General features: G+C 41.9%; 1 protein-coding gene across 2 annotated transcripts; it reads right to left on the reverse strand.

The window, feature by feature from the left end:
• Positions 1–1460: 1460 nt before the first annotated feature.
• On the reverse strand, positions 1461–20622 carry LOC106590872 (intraflagellar transport protein 43 homolog B-like). Of its 2 annotated transcripts, XM_014182132.3 has the most exons (10): positions 20485–20541; positions 19608–19656; positions 18872–18982; positions 14587–14651; positions 12210–12248; positions 10868–10914; positions 4469–4541; positions 2354–2429; positions 2096–2158; positions 1461–1759 (listed from the first exon to the last, which is right to left on the reverse strand). In XM_014182132.3, exons 2-10 carry the CDS (start codon positions 19644–19646, stop codon positions 1631–1633), a joined length of 642 nt encoding a protein of 213 aa, XP_014037607.1. In that variant the 5' UTR covers positions 19647–19656; positions 20485–20541; the 3' UTR covers positions 1461–1630. The 2 variants fall into 2 exon arrangements, with proteins under 2 accessions (XP_014037607.1, XP_014037554.1); XM_014182079.2 differs by lacking the exon at positions 19608–19656 and having other exon boundaries at positions 20485–20622.
• Between the last annotated feature and the right edge of the window lie 1399 nt (positions 20623–22021).

Below are 22021 nucleotides of genomic sequence, written 5' to 3' on the forward strand. Positions count from 1 at the left end.
TAGGAGCACTCCCTTTAAGAGTGTGCTCCTAATCTCAGCTCGTTACCTGTATAAAAGACACCTGGGAGACAGAAATCTTTCTGATTGAGAGGGGGTCAATTACTTATTTCCCTCATTAAAATGCAAATCAATTTATAACATTTTTGACATGCGTTTTTCTGGATTTTTTTGTTGTTATTCTGTCTCTCACTGTTCAAATAAACCTACCATTGAAATTATAGACTGATAATTTCTTTGTCAGTGGGCAAACGTACAAAATCAGCAGGGGATCAAATACTTTTTTTCCCTCACGAGTGCTTGGATACAGCCCTTAGCCGTGTTATATTGGCCATATACCTCAAACCCCCAAAGTGCCTTATTGCTATTATAAACTGGTTACCAACGTAATTAGAAGAATAAAAATAAATGTACCTGTGGTATACGGTCTGATCGACCCCAGCTTTCAGCCAATCATCATTCAGGGCTCGAACCACCCAGTTTATAATATGGTTTTGATGCTCTCAAACATGGCCAATGTCTATGGCCTCGGAGCGCGAGCCTCCTCGTTAACTGCCGGGCCGTGATTGGCCTGTGTCAGCACGTGGTCCTGTGTGAAGACAAATGTAGTAGTCAGAATGGATCACTATTTAATTAAATATCTCAATTTGTATCGAACTTAAAAAGACTTCACTGTGGGGCTCAAACTTGATAATTGTAAACAAATTTTAGAGCCCAAAACGTCCGTCTAAATTATTTTTGTTTGACTATTCTGGCGATCGTAATTTTTATAGGCTTTTTGGACAGACCAAGGCTTTTGGCACCACTAGGTTGCTACGCAGTAGCCAACCAGCAGATCTTGTGACTTCACGCTCCAGACCAGACATGGGTGGCCTGTGTATCATTGCTTCTCCTAAGGCCCTGTGGTTTAGGTTTGATGCATGGTTGTTCTGTAAGTTTGGAGAGAGCATACACCTGGACACCTCCAGCCTTCTGCTAAGGAGGAAGATGTCTTCCTTATATAATGTATGCTAATCCCCCAGGTGTCAATGGGAAGTGTGTTCAATTCATTTGAGATAATAGTGAAGAAGGGGCTGCTCTTGTCGAAGAGCTGGAAGATAAAGTCAATGGCACAGTCAATAACAATAAGGTTGTGGGCTTTAATGAACAATGTTAATTTGAAGACAATTAAATGGATTTCAGCTTAGCTGATTATCAACCTTGGACTTGTATGGGACTAAGGTTGTAGGGGGGTTGATAGTGCAGGTGGAAGACACAGGGGCATGTTGATCTGTATCAGATCATTTAGAAGGCTTTCTAAAGTAAAGGTGAGTTTGTCTTTTAGCAGTTTAAGTAGAGTCAAACAGAGAGCACTTCAGTGTAATACCATATACGTGTTACTAAACTTCTGTGTTTTAGAGGAGATAATTAATTTGGAACCTACAATAAAATTAGAGTAATTCATTTCACAACAAATACAAATGTGGTTTGTTAAAATTTATTAGGAAAAACAAATACATTTTGCACTTGGAAATAGACATTTGGAATATGAACAACAATATGAGGCAAGCTACGTATATTTGATGGTCCCTATGTTTCAACGGAGCATTGACATGCACCCACCCAGGTCCCAGAGGAGACGTTCTGATCCACTTTATCCCATCTTGGGGAGGCTTGTCCTCATAACACAGACCTGCTCCTCCTTCTCTCCTTGATCCCATTCCGTCAGCAGCTCTGAGGACACCTCTGTAAACAGATGATCCCAGTCCCAACCCACGTCCTCCTGAGAGAGAGCGAGAGAGCGAGAGAGAGAGAAAGAGAGAATATGGGAAAAGAAACACAAAAATGGGGGGAAGAAAAGATAGTGTAATAAAGATGAGAGAAGTATGAGAGAAAAGAGGGGAATAAGAAACAGAGAGAGCGGAAGAGACCAGAGGGGGAGAAGGAGAGCAAGAGAGAGGAAAGGGAAGGTGAGAGAAAGAGAATAGAGCTTGTTAATGCACACATCATAAATCTTGATTACCTGGGAGACTGGGAGGCGACCTCCCCTGGTGCTTCAGAAACATCTGGACACCCCCTCACAGGGAACAGCGGCTATATTTACAAAAAACTCACTCACCTCCCTCACCTCCTGCTCTGGAGCTAAAACCTTGGTGAGGAGCTTCAAGTCAATCTCACCGTCCTAGGTAGAGGCAGAGACCTTATGAGAACACCAGCTTGCAGAAACACACTCTACAGACAGAGGTCATTTATATTGGATGCATCCTAAAAGGACCTCCTTGAGGAAGAGAGAGGGCTGGGTAATCTAATACAGAGTCAAAATAAAAAGCCGTTGAAACCTGGCTGTGTGTGTGTGGCCCCATATGAAATGTCTTACCAGGGTCTGGAAGGCAGAGTACTTCATGAGGTCATTGTCCAGATCTCTGTATGTCATTACCCGGTTAACCTGGATGCTGGGGAGAAGGACAAACACTATGTAAACAAAAATCCCATCATAAATGTAGCTACCAGTGGAGGCTCCTCAGAGGAGGAAGGGGAGGACCATCCTCCTCAGTGAATTTCATAAAAATAAAAAGTAAAACATTAAAAAAAGTTATCCTTTTTGATAAAACAATATAAAATATATTCACGTCACCAAATACTTGATTAAAACACACTGTTTTGCAATGAAGGTCTACACTAGCCTCAATAGCACTGTGTAGGGTAGCACCATGGTGCAGCCGGAGCTGGTGTGTAGCTGGTGTAGAGAGTCAAGCGCAGGACAGCAGATATGAGTAATCAACGTACTTTACTCAAAAATTCAAAGCAATAAATGCGAGCCCACAATAACGGACCGATATACAACGAACAATTACTCACAAACAAACATGGGGAACAGAGGGTTAAATAATGAACAAGTAATTGGGGGATTGAAACCAGGTGTGTAAGACAAAGACAAAACAAATGGAAATGAAAAGTGGATCAGCGATGGCTAGAAGGCCGGTGACGTCGATCGCCGAACGCCGCCCAAACAAGGAGAGGGAACGACTTCGGCGGAAGTCGTGACACTATCAGAGCTTTTGCAGCATGAACTGACATTTTGTCCATCCAATCAAACGATCAGAGAATTAATATAGTACTGAAAGTATAAAGCATAATACAGCTAGCTAGGACTGCAGTGTATTCCTGAATTTGTCCAATATAAACTCTTGTTTGCAACTATTTTACTAAAGATTACACTCTAGATCAGCTAGATGCAGGCGAGATTGACACATTCAATACCACCGTGCACAATGTCTGTCACCTTGATTAAGCAAATTCCTCTCGACCTGTGAACCTACATTGTAAACTTTCATTCATAGGCTAGAATTTGAGTATCATGTAGTAGCCTAAACCTATTGATGTTACACTGAGCTGGGTGAATGGAATGTGAATGACAGTCATCCAATATCCAGAAATATAAATAAGGCCATGCTCATTAAAAAGAACGATCGTCCTCCCTCATCTTAAACAGCACCAACCACCACTGGTAGCTGCTATACCAAACATGTACTTCTTGGCATGCTTTTCCTCACTAGCCTGATTAGTGCATGTCTATTGAAATACAGTATAGTATTCACTACCTGCATCAGTAAGATATCACCAGACCAATCTAGAAGCTGTATCATATTACAGTACAACTTGCAAGTATCACTCTGTGAGACAGATATCTTCTCAGAAGTTTGAGGTAGTGCACACAGGGCATGGAGAGTTCATTAAAGAACAGAGAGATCAGGAGATGAGCGCCAAGTGGTAACTGCCTCAAATTGAAACCCAGCTGCTTATCTGTAGTTGGAATTAAGAGGGGGGCTCTGAAAGTGGCGAGGGCCTAGCAGTGCATGCCAGTCCTACTTACTGCACATTACACGCTACATTGCCCCCTCAATGAGTTCAATGTGAATATTATCTCGTACAGAGAGCAGGTCTCAGCCTAATAACCTCCGCCGCTGTCATAACCGCGCTACATAGCGGACACATGTCGGCGTGTCTCTCACTGCCCTGTAAATCGTTAGTAAGGGTCCCACTTACCGCCGTGCATAAATCACATCTCAACTGTTATTTCTGCATAAAGGCTCAATATGCCAAGACACCTTCAATACCATGATGAGAGGAGGCAAAGTAACAGTCAAAGTCACCATCTAAGACCAGTGTATTCTTATCTTTTACTCTCCTTGATGTTAAGATGTAGGCCAGATAGTGTACGTGGCTCTGAAGATGGGTCAGCAACCCGCCAGAGGTATGGCGAATCTGGTAATATATGAACATCTGAACAGCTGTCTGGTCACTTATACCAGAGTTATGCAGTCAGAGACAGTATGTGAGACAGTGTGCAGGTGTGTCTGTATTCACTTAAGTGCAAGACTGACCAAAAGGATGCACTTCATCAATCATGAAAATTGAGTGATGGGATGCCATGAATCTAACTGAGTGACTGGGGTCAACTAGAGTGGAGCGTGAGATGTTTTTACAGTACCTTGGGGGAGCAGCAACTTGCATGTTAAGGTCTTCCTCTTGTACTTCGTCAAGGTCTGGGATCACCGGTATATCTAAAACACAACATACATCCAGGACATACTGTATCAATATCTTATCAATGTCACACTGTCTATTATTTAGTAATTCAATCTCTACACCTAAAATGTTAACTGAGATGCAATAGTGGTCAACCACATTAAAACTGGACATGGATTACAGAAACACTAAGATCGTCTTCTTTGTGTTTGGTATGACAGTTTGTGTGTGTGTAAGCGTGAGTGTCTGTGAGTAAATTGGCACCTGATTTGTCCTCTCCCTCTCTCCCTACATCTTCCATAGAGCTGCCCTGTCACAATAGCCAGGCGGCCATGAATATTCAGGAGACCAGGCGGCAGCTCTTCCTGCTGCGAGAGGGGCGCTGGCCAGGGGCTCCCCGGAAAGAACCCCCCGCTACCCCAGCATTTTGGCCCTGTCAGCGCCACCCACCCCCAGGACCAGTGGTGGCCGGCAGGCCGACCTGTGTCCACTCTGCCACTCGGACAGGGGCGGCGTCAAGCCATGTGCAAGAGTATTTGCTGGCGGGCCCATCTGTGTGGGGTCGGAAGTCACGGTGCGGCCTGGCAGGGGCTGCGGTGCCAGGAGCCACTAGCCCGCTGCTCAAACAGTGGGAACCCGCTTTAATTGGCAAAACGCAACAGGACAGAGCATGGCTCAGCTCCCAAGAAGGACGGGCAAACTTTCACAGCACATTTCAGATGGACTTTTGTTAGAGTGGGAGACGGGGAGGCGAGCAAGACAGACAGACTGTGATGAATATTGAAATGTTGAAGCCACTTAATGTACTTGTAAAATTAATATGAAATTAATACATTCATTATGCCATGTTATAAACAAACACAACAAAATAGAAATAGATGAACTACAAGTATATTACATAATCTGGGGGAAAGTAGGTCTCCACTACTGACACAACTGAAACCGATCAATTCATACTTGTGCAAACTTTGCAATTACGCTCTTAAAAATAAAGGTTCTAATTGGAACCAAACAAGGTTCTTCAGAGCGATGCCATAAACCAGAGGATGCATTTTAGGTTCTCGGAAGAACCTTAAATGGGATGGTTCTTTGAAGAACCACACACACACAACACATTACTTTATGCAAATATCTATTAGCATATTTCCCAGGGTGCCTTTTGAGTGAATTTTAGAGTTACCAGTACCACCGGTGACTGTGTTTGCTAGTGACAAAGACATTGTTTTTCCATTCATTTCAGTCCCATGGCCTTCAGGTGAGATCCTAAGTAAATGTGTATATTTCATAAGACCTTATTTTAAGCGCCTAGTTTTACCCTAATAAAATGGCCTGAAACTCATAGTTTACAGGCCACATCAGGCCTGCAAGTCACATTATGTTATGCTGGCTTGTAAAGTGACGTGTAATTCCTATTGGAATCCAGTCACATTCCATTATTTAGAATGTGTATTCACCTGCATTCAGAATGTTCGCCCGGGTTGGGATAAGTAAAATGGGATTAGCTAAAGCATCTAAACTGGAACAACCATTTCATTAACGGATGAAATAAGTCTAAGTAACAGATTGGATTCATTTAGCAAAGTGTATGTTATGTATATTTGAGTAGCATAAGATTATATTAATCAATCAATGTACAGTACATCCAAGAATAGATATTTAAACAAACAATTCTAAAAATCAATCTGCAAAAGAGTGTGATGGAAAGTTTTATGTTGGTGCTTTTCTATTTACCAATCTTTGTGCTCTGTGTGTACTTTTCTAATAACCGTTTTCTGTCTTCATACAAGTGACTGACTGAGCAAATCCTCACTATCAGTATCTGCAATCTGGCATTACACCCAGAACCTTGTTTTGAGAACAAAAGACATCTTAGTTTCAAGGTCTCAGCTTAGAGAGAAGAAGCCTTGTGAGGTATTGGTCTGTCACATGCATAACCCAGTATTGGTCGGTCATTTGAATTAAGCAAACGTTAACGATAAATTATTTTGAATAATGAAAAAGCTAAATCATGCAAATATTACTTTCTGTGTAAGTATATAAGAGAACTAATGGGACTGCCCCGTTAGAGCTCCTGACAGACATTCACTATGGTGCATCAATGCTATGGAACCTCTCCAGCGCGCTGACAATGATTAATTTAAGATTGACTTAGAGTGTACCTGTGTAAGAATTTCCACGACAAGAGCATGCTGGGAAATATGATGATGGGCTTGGTTTTGGTTCAACTCTGGTTATTAACACCAACACTGGTGTTCTTTTACACCACTGAGTGTTCATTTAACTCTTTACAGTGTTAATTTAACTCCTGAATCAACACTAGAAATGTTACACTGGCCAATTTGCTGTGTGCTATGAAAGAGACATCTGCAGGCTTCAATACATTTCAAGAAACATTTAAAATTCGGAAGAACCGTAGATGACACGTCAAGAACCCCCAATTTAACTCAAAGGTTCTTTATCGGGCAAGAGTTCTCCAAGGAATCTTAAGAGCAGAGGATGAATCTTTTTCAGTGTAGAGTTTTTTGCCAGTCAACATCAAAGTCACAGACATCTACCTAGTCCTTGTTGCCATGTAACAACTCTAAATGAACACAAAAGCAGAGACAGAACAACCCACGTGACCTCAGAGGATAGGTCTGATTTCCATGTGTTTTGTCTCTTTTTTCAATACTGGTTTTGGTTGAAGGCAGTTGAAAAGGTGATTACTATATGGTATACAGCTATGAACAGAAATCAGCAAGTTGGAATAACTTATTCAGCAGGTTAGGGTAATTCATGTAGCAGGTTAGGTTAGGAGAATTAGGTTAAGGTTAGGACAGTGGTTAGGCTGAGGGTAAGTTAAAATACTTACATTTTAACAATTTATGCGTCACTTCCATCCGTAGCTATATACCATCTAGCCATAACCGTTGAACAGTGTAGCTACATTTCCTTCTGACTTCTTCCAGTCATACAGTGTGCTAGGTGTCAGTGAATAGGCCGGGAGAAACTGGGGAGCGGTAGGGAGGGTGCAGGGATGTCAGTAATCTCTGAACACAGCAGTGCACCCTGAAGGGAAAGTCAATAGAGGAGCTAAATACAGTAGAGGCCAGGAGATGAGAGGCACGATCTGATGGGAGGAAATATTTGTACATCTGTGTCACTATTCCTTCAAAATACTGTTTTGAAACACACTGGGGGTTGTAAAATAAAGATGCTCTGAGATGTTTAGTCTGTAATATTCTCATATAACTGTATAAGCAAAGATTTCAGCAATGACATAAGAAAAATACTCAAAAAGGAAGTTATTTGTGTTCATAGAATAAGCTAAATGAGAAAAAGGATTAAGGTTCTGAATGATTCTTCAGTTGAAGGAAACAGGAAAAAACCTGGTCAAATTCCATCCACTTTGCACAGATAACAACCCTCATCATCAGTTGATAACTCATTCCTTTCTCTTCAAAAAAAATTATAATAAAAAAAATGCCACACTCGGTTAGCCTCTGACAAGATTCATCTGTGTTTCTGATATCCAAATAAAGACGGGCCGGCTATTTCATATTCATGAGGCCCCGGTGACACTTTGTCCTCTCATTTGAAAAGCACAGCGTTCAGCAGAATCCGTCCCCCCCGGACCCCCAATCAAATGTAATGGTCTTAGCGCAATGACATCAAAATGCCTCGCCGTCCTGTTCTTTGCAAATAGCTTCTTGGGTTGTTTCCCCCCATCCCATCTCGCCCATAATGCACTATCAACACTTTTATGAGAGTTCAACGTGAAGCAGTTAGGGGTAGGTTCTCTATATGCAAACTCTATTATTAAGTGAAAATAGGAACAACATTTTTAAATGAGCTTCAAATTCAACCTATTACTGGAGGTCAAGAGGGGATTAATACGAGCTACAAACAAGCTAGAGTTTTTCTGAAGGAAAGGTCAACTCCATCAGAAGGAGCTGTCTGTTCCCAGCACTGCTGGCACAAATTACCTGATACATTTCCTCCCTTCCACATACCAGCCTGGACATCTATCAAGGTTGCTTTGTCTAGCGGCGACTGGGCCAAGCCTCTCCTTATTACACGGTCACGGCGAGTTTCCTCGCTGAAGCATGTAAATATCAAAAGGGGATAATTTGCTGTGAATGTAGACATACTGTACTCCCGGCAGGCACACCTCAGTCAGCGACTTTGGGGAAACGTCCCCACATCACCAGGCAGGCAGGGCTGTTATAATCTAAGCAGCGAGTCAGTGGGATGATTACCTAGGCACGGGACACATTTGAAAGGCTTATGGGACAATATTCAGCAGATCACTGAGAGAGAGAGAGAAAGAGAGAGAGAGAGAGAGAAAGAGAGAGAGGAGAAAGAGAGGGGAGAGCGAGCGATGAGAAAGAGAGAGAAGGAAAGAGAGAGAGAGGGAAAGAGATGAAAGAGAGAGGAGAAAGATGATAAAGAGAGAGAGGAGAGAGAGAGAAAGAAAGAGGGGGGAGACAGAGATGAGAGAGAGAGAGAGAGAGAGAGAGAGAGAGAGAGAGAGAGAGAGAGATGAGAGAGAGGGGGAGAAATAAACAGATTTAGAACAGATGAGTGTGTTTGTAATGGCAGTTCTTTGTAATGTAACTGTCAGGGGACTGAAGGCCAGCCGAGGGGTAGAGGGGGACAAGGGTGCAGGGTCTAGCCCTCTCTCTCTCTGCCTCTAGCCAGTGGACATATGGGATAGGGTAGGAGACATAATCAAGATCGGAGGGGCTATCTCACTAACCCTCAGCACTGCAATTTCCACTGCCCCTGCCTCTGGCACTGTATTAAGAGGTCTCCCTCCACTGAGGAATAATCTTTCCAGCTGCATTTACTGGGTAAGAAGCATACCACTGGGGTCTCCACACAACTGACCCTTTCAGCCACTGCGCGCGTGTGTGTGTGTGTGTGTGTGTGTGTGTGTGTGTGTGTGTGTGTGCGTGTGTGTGTGAGATTGTGACTGCGAATGTGTGGTATAGCAACTTAAAAGCAGTGTCAAAAACAGGATGTATGTTTACGGACATTTGTTAAAACAAAAAATATCAAAAACAGAAGAAAAATGAAAAAGGCTTTGTAAAAACAAATTGGCCATAAAACTAAAAGGGTAAATGGGGAGACAAAATATGTAAGTGCCTTTGAACGGGGTATGGCAATAGGTGTCAGGCACACCGGTTTGTGTCAAGAACTGCAACACTGCTGGGTTTTTCATGCTCAACAATTTCCTGTGTGCATCAAGAACGGGCCATCCAGCCAACTTGACACAACAGTGGGAAGCATTGGAGTCAACATGGGCCAGCATCCCAGTGGAACACTTTAAACACCTTGTAGAGTCCATGCCCCGATGAATTGACGCTGTTCTGAGGGTAAAAGAATGTGTGGGGGGGTCTTAGGAAGATGTTCCTTAATGTTTGGTAAGCTCAATGTACAACGATTATAATATTCTGTCAATCTAATTCCAGTAATGTAGTTCATAACATTAAACATATAACAATCTAGAAGATGAAACATGTAAATACATTTTTAATAGTATTTTAAGAATCTAAATACACAGAAAAGGGCTATGGTGGGTATATGTGTGAGCATAGTAACTACAGCCGCAGACACAGTGCTTCTGTTCCTCATCAATATGTCAGCTTAATACCTCAGAGACAACCTCCTTATACAATGCCAGCCAGCCTGGCCATTGTCATTGGTGTGCATATGTATAACTCCTTAGTGTTCTAACAGGGAATCACAACTCCTATCTTTGCTAAGGCAATTTCACCCTTATTTCCCCTGCTGCTTTGCTCTGAAAAAATGTAACAATTATCCCAGGCTGTGCTTTGCTGAAATGTCCTCCATCTATCCTGACATTGTTTGTGATGCGGAGAGCCGGACCCTGAGGTGACCGCTGGATCCATGCTCTGCTGCACCTGCCCTGGTGTGTTTGTGTGTGTGTGAGAAGACGTGTGTGTGAAAAGCTCAAAGGGGACAGCCACTTAAATCCTGCCACACTTCAGCCAATGAATAGGAGAATGAATTTAGTGAATACTGTATTTGAGGTCTGTTATGGACTTGTAATGTGATTGAATGAGGAGGATTACCTGTGATCCCCCAGTTCTAACTGAACATATTCACCTGTGACTTTCATCTATAAACGATTGTGTGCTCTGGTTAGTTATGGGGCATCTCTCAGTAGCTGGTCTAAACAGAGTTCTTATGAAGGATTCATCAATAGCACTGACAAGAAATATGTAGTGTCAGAGAGCACGATGAGAGGCTACTTATATGCTCTATTTCCAGTGGATGAATGTGCTGCAGAGGGAATGGAGGACTCAGCTCTGCCCTCCAGAAGAGACGCAGGACTGGGATGCAAGGGTGCTCTCACCTCCTTCATCATCCGAGCCCTGGGGGGTTTGTGGTCGCAGGCGTCGACTGCAGAAACAGGAAGTGGGAGAGTATGAATTATTGAAGGCATTCAGCGGTGAGGTCATCAGAGGGAGCCAGATTTGGATTGGGCTGATGTGCTTTGATGATGGGCCTGTTTCTGTGGGCTGAGCGAGGCTCTAGATCAGCCTGATAGGAGGCTTGCTCTGTCTCTGTCTGTCTGCTGCAGGCTGACTGGGACTGTGTCTACAATACAGCAGCAGACGCAGCCAAAAGGCTCCGCAGCCACAGCAGCATCGTTGGGACTGCCTGCCTGTCTGTCACTGTGAGCAGCCCAGGGCTTCAGCTACTTCAACAGTATCCCTCCAAGAATCAGGGATTTTTCTTCCATTGAAATCCTTGGGCGGGCCACCTAAGCATTTTTTCGGGTTGCCTAAATCCAAATAGTGTAAAAAAAAAAAATGGGATGGAAAAACACTTTCAAAAGATAATGGACCTATATATTTTTTTATAAAATAATCTATGAGAACTAACAATCACCTAAATAAAAGCTAGACAGTCAGGGAGAATTGAAAATTCCAAAAACAATGCATTTATCAGTATAGATTTCGTTATTACGTTTGAGCAAAAGAACACAGCATTAGCCATGGCAAAATAAATAAAATTGCAGGAAATGAGCTTTAAAACGGCAACATTTTCTCTTAGCTGCATGAAGAAATTTGTCAAATTGCAGGAAATTGGCTTAACATTTTTTTTTATTCTGTCACGCCCACCACTGAAGCCCCGTTATGATCCAGAAAAAAAACATGAGAATGAATAAAAAAATAACACAACGGGGGCAGTAAATAACTGTTACTGAGATGGGCTGGTGGTGAAAAGAGCATATATCAAGGGACTATTTTGAAGTGCTGCCTGTGTTTCTGTCAAAGCTGCGTCTCAACACCACTATTTAAGCAAGGGGCTCCAGCAATGATGAGTAAAACACACCATGTTCTTTAGTCTCCTTCCATGTCACTACTGTCTATTCAATGCCTATTATGAACGTTGGAAACGTGGAAAAACTAAAATTACAGGCTAAACTTGGCTCCCAACAACAATACAAGTGATGACAACTCTAGTCACACAGGCTTTTTAAGTGATTGTTCTTGGAAGGCGAGGATTAGTTGCAACCAAGGACAATCTCAAAGTACAGCAATTTCCACATCAGAGCATTGGGTATAAACAAACACTTAAATTGGCCTAATTTTGCTCCTGTGTTTTTTTTTTACAAAATAGTTATTTCATTTCATCAACAACTGAGGGAAAAAAAATCTGAGTAAAAAGACGAGACTGAGAAAACGTACTCTTCCACGTCCTGCACCATGGCAGGTCTTCTTCCAGACCTAAGGGGAAAAAAAGATCCTTGTTAAGACTTTGCAACAAAGGAATACAGAGAAAATACTTTTGGCCACAAAAATAAAAGGACTAGAATCAATTCAATTTTAATAAAACAAAACAATTACCAATTCTATTATTGAACAGTTCTTCTCTTTCGATTTGTAAGATACATCTTTAAAAACCGCTGCTGGTTTCTGATGTAGGCTAGTTGTTCTGTCTGATTTGAGCCTCATAGGGCCTAGGTCAGGGGTACTCAAGTACTATTTGAGAAGGTCCGGTCACACAAATTTCCTAGGTGGCAAAGGTTCGAATGGATATTGTCATTCATCTGCGTAGTAACAAACCCCCACCTTGCAACCCATGCAATCCCAAACTGTTCACACCCCTCTTGTTGGCAGAGGAAACATTTAGCAGTTGTAATGGTAATTTCCTGCAATTCTACAAATGTTGCCATGTCTTATGTGTGTTCTAATGATACCAGGGGCCCGCGGTCCACCTATTGTGTTCTCTGTTGTCCGTCTCTCTATCTGAGCCCTCAGCCTCCTCCCCTGCTGGACCACGGGGTTATTTTCAGACTCCTCTCTTACACAACCCTGCTTGACTGTGGCACCGCATCCCACGCCCTACACACTCTGACCAAATCACTGTCTTTTCACACATTCTCACCTCAACACACTATTCTTAGCTTAACACTGTTTCACACCAGAGAACGGGGGAGATAATATTAAACAAAACCCGGCTACTGTCAAATAAACTAATCTTAACAGCATTAGAAAAGCTAATCAATTATTACATTCTTGAACTTTTAGACCAAGACAGTCTAGGTGTGTTTGGCTGTGAAGACAACTTATACAAAGTTACATTAGATATGAGTGTTTCTGGAATTCTTTAGGGGAGGAGATGCATGTCACATTCTGAAGGTTCTCCTGGTTGAGGAGTGCCCCCTACTGGTTTTAAAGAAAACACATACTGTCATTTTCTCTGGACTGAAAAAACATTTTCTTATTATTTTTCATTACTGTGTATCAATAACCTGAATAAGAAATGTAATGACATTTAGTATGTTTATAAATTGTACTTTATAAATGATATATTCCCTCATCTCTGGAGGCTCTGGAGTCTGCCATGATGGTCAGTGAGACAGATCAGAGAGGGCAGGGCTGAGGGAGCCCACCTTGCTGCCCTTGGACTGTGTCCTGTCCTGTGTGCCTGGCACCGGGGGCGGGGCTGGCGACACTTAAGACACATTACAGGCCCCTTGATTAAGACTCATGTAGGCTGAAGCGATAGACATGGTAAAACTGTCTGGAAAAAGTTGTTAGGGATAAAATATATTGTGACAACCCGGCTTCAAAGGTTCATCAATAAACTGACAGATCATTTAGTGTCAATTAGGAGTGATAGATCGACAAATCCTGGGATTTCTGCGCTGGGATTAGTGGGAGGAGGGCAGCAGTGATTGAGCATGAGGGGTGACATTGAAGGGAAAAGTCCTTGCCGGGTCCAGGGGGGGCCATTACTTACTTTGTTTCAGAGAGGATCAATGCACGTGAGAAACCCTTAACACCTCCTGTATTCCAATCTCTCTGAACGCAGGAATCAAGACAAGTTACACTAACGCAAGGAAGCGACACCCTGACCTTCCCAGAGTGAGAAAAATATATTGAATTTGCTGTTCTCTTTACATGCACTATCGGCACAGAAAACCATGCAAATAAACCCAATTGAATCGTCTTGTTCACTTCAATGTATGGATTTATGCATCTCCCCAGCTCTCCTCCCCACAGAGACTGGAGTAGAGTGGTAGATGGAGCCATCTGGAAGAGTGGAGAGCCAGTTCCACAGTCTGACTACAGTCACACTGACATCACATAGGGAGACGTACAGTCATTTGAATGTGTTCTATTGGGGGGAAATGATTTTGTTTCAGACATTCCATCTGTCTGTGGTATGAAATATTCATACATTCATTGTACAGAGATTTTAATGAATTCACAACGGCATGTGTGCCTTTAAAGGCGAGCGTGCTTTAGTTAGACAGCCATCGTAAGAGGTGATGAAGTGGCCTAAGCCCTGTGATGAAGTGGATAGCTGACTAACAGTGCCCTCCTGTGGCTGATACATGAACCATGTCAATTACCGGATCCCGCGCTGATGAAGATGAATGTGGAGTTCACTGCTCAGAGGCTCCCTGGAACGTTGTTGATTCAGAGCAAAAAGTGTAAAGAATTTGCACTGATAAATATCCTATTCTCTGTCTACAGCATGAGCGATCATTAGTAACAAAATAATACATGTTGGAGACTGAGGTAGAGTTACCTAGAGAGAGAAGGAGATACTCACTTGGCTGATCCAGAAGTCTCTTCAGCCCAGCCGCCCTGCCTGCGGGCTGGTTTAGGAGGGGGCCCCTGAGGTGAGAGAGATCATTAATGACAGGCATAACAATGGTCTGACAAGACAACTCCTTTAAACTATTCAATTCTACACTTAGGTTGAAAACATACAGGAGGAGGAAAATGTGAATAATTCTGAGTCCAAAATAGCAAGTATGTTGTGGCATGTCATGGTCTCTAAATCTATGTGAAAATAATACTTTATATCAAGCTTAACCAGAAAGAAAAATAAAAAAACAAACATATTTCCAAAACGGAGCAGACTTAATAAGTTAAGATGAGTCAACAGGAGGCTCTCTAATGTTTAAAAACAGAACCCTTCACGGAACTGAATTTGTGAGGTATAGCCTACAACAAACCAAGTAACGCTTAGTTTCCCATATCACTGGGGAAAGCCTACTTGATCTATTCGTCTCTTCAGTGTTCTGGTAATCTATGTTTGCTGCACTGTACCATCCTACAGATGGCTGCACATTTCTAGCAATGAATGACATAGCTTCTCACTTAGCCCACTTACAAAATACTTAGGAATGGCATGCATGACATATTGCTGTTGTTTATTATGGTTTTAACTGCTGTCCAATCACAGAGCCTGAACATATGGAGTAGAGTGTGGGAACTGCCACACAGAGGACTGCCCGGGGGCTGCGAGTCTGACCTAAAATAGCTTCACAGGAAAAAATGACCCTCTCTCTCTCATTCTTCGATTCTGAAAATAGTCAATTGAGTTTGGATTGTGGTCCTGAGACCGGAGCCCGGGGAGTCAGGGACCAGCACTTGAATGAAAGAATTCCTCAGAGCACACAAGGGTGGGCAGCAGACAAATTAATTTTGGGGAAAAAAGCACAACACTCTCATTACCAAATTGGGTCTGCAAAAGACATAGTGGCCAGGAGGAATTTCTTTGTTGCGACATGAAAGAGGAAATCAATTTTTCATGGCTGGTTCTTTCACCAAACCCATTTATAAATGTGAATGTCAGCATCTAGAGAGGGAGGTGGAGGCTGCTGGTGTTAAGCTGGAAGGTTGAGGATGAACAAGTAATTTCATGAAATTAGTAAACAATGGGATTTCAACAAGAACAAGGGAGGCCAAATTAATAATAAATGTGGTAGCTCATCGATACTGATCAATTCCTCAGGGTAAAACCCACTTTTACAGTCTGCTACCAAGAAAAACGCTCAGAAGACTTTGTAATTAGGAGTTCATGAAAGGAGGGTAAATACTGATGACAAAGATGATACAAAAAGCAAGTGTTCTTTGAACATGCCTATCTTTAGCTTATGATGAGTTATTTGAAACTAACAAAAACTTAATGAAATGTTTTCATCCTCACCCAACGAGGGAGATTCATTGAAAACGTCATGGCATTTTTAGCTTCAGTGGAGGCTCCTCAGAGGAGGAAGGGGAGGACCATCCTCCTAAGCGAATTTCATAAAATAAAAATATTGAAACATAATAAGAAGTTATCCTTTTAGATAAAACTATATTAAATATATTTACGTGCCCAAATAATTGATTAACACACCCTGTTTTGCAATGAAGGGCTACAGTAACCTCAACAGCACTCTGTAGGGTAGCACCATGGTGTAGCTGGAGGACAGCTAGTTTACCTCCTCCTCTGGGTACATTGACTTCAATACAAAACCTAGGAGGCTCATGTCCTCACCCCCTTCAATAGACTTACAGAGTAATTCTGACAACTTCTGGAGGACATTCTCCAACCTATCAGAGCTCTTGCAGCATGAACTGACATGTTGTCCACCCAATCAAAGGATCAGAGAATTAATCTAGTACTAAACGCATAAGCTACAGCTAGCTAGCACTGCAGTTCATAAAAAGGGGTGAGTAGTTGACTCAAAGAGAGAGAAAGACAATAGTTGAACAAATTAATGTATTTAATGCAGCTAGCTAGTTTAGCCTACACAAACACCCAGCTCAAACAGAGAGGGATGCTATATTAGCTAGCTGGCTATCCAACACTGGAACTCTTCCAAGTCAATGTAAAACTTTTGGTTTTATTAATTTATTGCCACAGAGGCCCTGCCGGTGTAACTGCTAAACTGCTTGCTGACTGTACACTGTACTGCATGTTTGTAGTGGGTATACTAACGCATTAGTTCCTCGTAACTATGTTGACTAGGTATGATGTTAGCTAATATGGTGACAACGGTGTAGGCTGTGTGTAATAGTTAGCGGTTATGATATGGCTTGGGATGGTTTGGCTTGGAATGTTTTTTTCACCTGGTCACAGACAGCTGATGTGTTATGCACTGAGGTCCACAAGCTATGGGAAAAGGTGAGAGGAGGAGAGCGCGTAGAAGTGAGAAGGAATTCTATAAAGACCAAAATTATCATGCTGTTTGTATGTGACTGCTATGAAAGTGAACTGTGTTTTTGCGTGTGATCAGGGGGTGTATTCATTCTGCCGATTCTGTTGAAAAACGTTTTATAAATGGAAGCAAACTGAACGAAACAGGGATAAACATACCTGAATTGGTCCAATAGAAATTCTCTCATTTGCAACTGTTGAACTAAGGGTTACACCCTAAATCAGCTAGATGCAGGCGAGAGTGTGCAAGGCGGTATTGAATGTGTCTGTCACCTTGATAACTCACATTTTTCTCTTGACCTGTGCACCTACAATGTAAACTTTCACTCATAGGCTAGGTTATGGCAACCTCATGATAGGTATAGGAAAAATGTGAGTATCATGTAGTAGCCTAAATACATTGATGTTACATTGAGCTGGGTGAATGGAATATTTATGACAGTCTTCCAAAACATCTTTCCTCATCTTAAATGTCACCGACCACTGTTCCACTAGACTGTATGACCATATATGAACTTTACAGTTATAGTAGAATAGTGGCAGTGGGGTGTATTTAGGCAATAATGTCATCAGAGTGAAGGGTTAGGCTACATATTTTCTATTCTAGACTTTTCTGAAAGTCCAAGCAGTAGACCCTTGTGGTGGTCAAACTCAGACTAACAGCCCATGAATGCAGTTCAGCCTTTGTTTAAAAGGATGTCAAGAATGTGACCAATCAGTGGGTATTTATAGGAAAAGCAGACCAGGGCTGATAAATAAATCTACTAAGTCGCACGCCACTGGGAAAAAAATGCATTTCATGTGCACGTCAGGTCACTAGGGGCGCGAGAATCCTGATTCTACATTAGGGAAGTTGGCCTAATTTGGGAAGATTACTGCAAAAGCATAGCTGGAATTCCTGGTCAGGGAATGTTGGGTGGCTTACAGTTTGCCACTTCTAGGGACAAGCAAGACCTCCATACCATGAATGCCAATGCTTTGGAATAAAGTGGTTGACATTGTCATATGTCATTTCCAATTTGACTTTGAAAGCAATTATGCCTGTAATCACGTTCTGTGTGTCTGTGGGAGATGAGGGTCCAGGAGCAAAGGCTGGTATGAATCAGCATGGATCAATACAGTCGAGCAGTAGACCTTTAGCCTCTCCCCACACAGCACTGAAAATCAGACTAACTAAAGATGATCCTCTCTCTTCATAACAGGGGAAGTTATAGAATGGGCAATGCTGTACCAAAGCAAACAGCATAGGCCCACTTAAAAATGAACACCTAGACCCTGCTCCTTTGGTTTCATATCTGAAGGAAATGGGTAGGTGGGCTTTGCCAACGACAACAAAAAAAATCAATACCACCAGGTACGTAGGACAACTTTTAAGTCAAAGAAAGTGCATGGTCCACTTCAAACACATTTTACATAAAAGGAGCAGCATCCACAGAAACTACTGTACTGTAATAACCCTACATGTATAAAGCAGAATAAAGCAGTGCATGCCTTGAATACAACACAAAGTAACTTTATACCACAATGTGAGGTATTCAGAATAGAAGTGACAGCTGAGTAGGTATATAAAATGTCTACATTCAAATCATATGGTATGTGTACTGATTTGAGTATGTAGTCTACTGTACACTATGAGGGTATACTGTATGTTATTGGGGTATAAAGTTACTCTGCAAGGTTTGAAAAGGAATACTGCCAAGACATGCCATATCATTACTTAGGTGTCCTCATACAATACCTCTTCCTCATCCTTGGTTCATGCATAAGAAATGATTCACACGTATTCAGATTGAGTGTATGCAGTGAAGTTAACGGCCATGACAGGTAATATATGATATTTGGTTTTAGGTAAATATAAATGCATTACAAGCAGCACTGATAATCAATCACAAATCACAGCTACCTCTCCCATCGATGTAGAAGAAGAGGATTTCCTGACGTGTCGAGGCTCCTCCAGAGATGTTTGCTCTGCAGCCTGTCGAGCCCGTTGACCCCGTCGACCCAACCTTGCAACCTGAAAATCATATTTCAAGTCGATGAAAATGATCTTAAAATGACACAAACACGTCGTAAACTATCAAGCATTAGCTAGGAATGGACTTTTTGAGATAATATTGCTGGCTTTATGGTAACCCAAGAATGTACTCTTAAGGAGAAGGGATTTACACATACCCACTCTCAATTGTGATACGGTTCTAGAAACGTAAAGCCCTTTACTTTCAGCGGCAGGTATCCTAGCGGTTAAGAGCAGTTCAAATCCCCTAGCCTACTAGGTGAAAAATCTGTCAATGTGCCCTTGAGCAAGGTAACCCTAATTGTAAGTCGCTCTGGATAAGCACTTCTGCTAAATTACAAAAACAATACATTTAAAATGTCTTTCATATCACATCAAAATGATGTTTTAACACATTTTTGGCAGCCATATTCTGTTACAAGGAGAATGGTTGCCCATTGTTATGACTCTCAGTTCCATTACATTACACATAAGAGTCATTGGACGAAGGCATCTTCTGTAGTGGGGAGTTCGGTCTGAACATTGACACGCATTGCTTGAGCTATGGTTTTGGAAGCATAAGGACCTTATCTTTCATATGTTTGAGAAATCATTTTCAAAAAACAAAAAGGTTATTGATACACACCTTTATTGAGTTAGGGTTCCCACAGGGCCATATTTCCATGTTACAGCCGCTTGTTTACAGAAAACAGACAGAAGACAGAGTGGACTGACTACTTGTGCTAATTAGCTATCTGAAGAAAAACACCACACAGGTATTGTCACTGAAAAATACTGTAAACCGGTTTAAACAGTGTACAGTAAGTGTGTATTTTGCATTTCTGAAACGCTTTTGATGTGATTTGAAAGTAGAGGGATTTATGTTTCTAAACCGCAATTGAGAATCATTTCACGTTTAGATGGAGTATTTGGGTGTTTTAGCTTCCAGAGCCAATTCGCCTTTTAAACAGAACATGTCGTCCTTGGACTAAGGAGTACAGCAACGTTAGGCTCCTTTAGTCCCTTTGAGCATGCTAGATCATTAGCACTGATGGTACAGTAGCGGAGATATGGTCGTGTGGAAACACACTAACCCTAACCATAATAAATGGTGTGTATCAATTTAACCTTTGGTTTTTTGAAAATTATGTATCGCTGATATATAAAATAAGGTCCTTATCCTTCCAAAACCTACTGGCGCAAGCGATGCGTGTTCGAGTTCAGATCAAGCGTCAGGGCTCTTAACCAAATTTCGCCGGAAGAAGATAGCTACTGTACCTTCATCAATAGCGCTAAATGTAGTTAGCTAGCGTCTGACTATGAATAGGGTAGGGTTAGCTTTATGGTCGTTACTTTTTTATGCTTACTAATACTAGCTAGCTGCATGGGAAAGCAAAGGCACATAATCATGGACAACAGAGAGATCGCAAGAAAGTTCAAGGTTTGCCATGTCATCCCAAACATTGCTAGCTACTTCTGTAAATACTCTGCATGCATACAAGTTGAAAGCGTAAATCACTCACATTCTTTACAACTCCACTGTCTCCGAGTTTAAGATGATCGTCCATTTTTTCTTGCGTTGACAGATGTAGCAAGCTACTTCCTGGAGACCCGGAGCGTCACACAGCAACCATCTCTATGGTGACAACAAATGGGGGGGCTGGTGTTTGGTCCATGCTCGAGAGGCAGAGCAGTCTGGTAATAGCAAAACTGGCCTTAAACATAGATATTACAAAAAAACATTAATCATCTTCATTTGAGCCAAAGCTCGCAAAGTCATCAAAATAGATTGCTTTAACTCTGTTATTATTAGCCTTACATGCCCTGTAGTCAAGGTTCGGTATAGCTCGTTTGATAGTTTATTTTGTTAGTCAATGGGTAGTTGGGTGCATGCCAGCAACTGGACTGGAGGTCCAGTATTGTTTACTAGGATCTTGCCGGTAGATGTTGATTTAAGCCCACTGGAACTGGCCGTATATAGAGATGCTGATATGGAACCTCACCCTGGAACTACACCAAATATTTCATACCGGTATGTTCATGTCATTCATGACCTAAAACATGCTACATCTTGATCAATTTTAGTGGTAGCGATTTCTGCAATTAAAGATTTCGCTAGTCACGAGGGAAGCATGCTTGGTGTAGTTTTATAATAACCGACATTACTGAAATGATATTGTATACATCATTGGAGAAACAACTTTAACAAAGTTGAAGGACATAGGAACTTGTTGGACATATGCCTATATGCCTCAGACCCAATAACTCAAACTCTCAGCATACAGGCTAATACAGGTTTATCAGAATCACCTTTATTCGCAAAGTACATTTACACATACCCATAATTTGCCTTAGTGAGAAGGTGCTGCCAGCAATAGACAATATACAAACAGACATCATACAGAATATACAATAGGCCTATCAGAACAGTAAACATAAAACTCTTGAGACTAGGCTAGTTACAGTGGGAATATACAATTTATAGAGGGGATATACACTGCTCAAAAAAATAAAGGGAACACTAAAATAACACATCCTAGATCTGAATGAATGAAATAATCTTATTAAATACTTTTTTCTTTACATAGTTGAATGTGCTGACAACAAAATCACACAAAAATAATCAATGGAAATCCAATTTATCAACCCATGGAGGTCTGGATTTGGAGTCACACTCAAAATTAAAGTGGAAAACCACACTACAGGCTGATCCAACTTTGATGTAATGTCCTTAAAACAAGTCAAAATGAGGCTCAGTAGTGTGTGTGGCCTCCATGTGCCTGTATGACCTCCCTACAACGCATGGGCATGCTCCTGATGAGGTGGCGGATGGTCTCCTGAGGGATCTCCTCCCAGACCTGGACTAAAGCATCCGCCAACTCCTGGACAGTCTGTGGTGCAACGTGGCGTTGGTGGATGGAGCGAGACATGATGTCCCAGATGGATTCAGGTCTGGGGAACGGGCGGGCCAGTCCATAGCATCAATGCCTTCCTCTTGCAGGAACTGCTGACACACTCCAGCCACATGAGGTTTAGCATTGTCTTGCATTAGGAGGAACC

Source organism: Salmo salar, chromosome 01 (assembly GCF_965601325.2).
Source record: "Salmo salar chromosome 01, fSalSal1, whole genome shotgun sequence".
Taxonomy (NCBI): domain Eukaryota; kingdom Metazoa; phylum Chordata; class Actinopteri; order Salmoniformes; family Salmonidae; genus Salmo; species Salmo salar.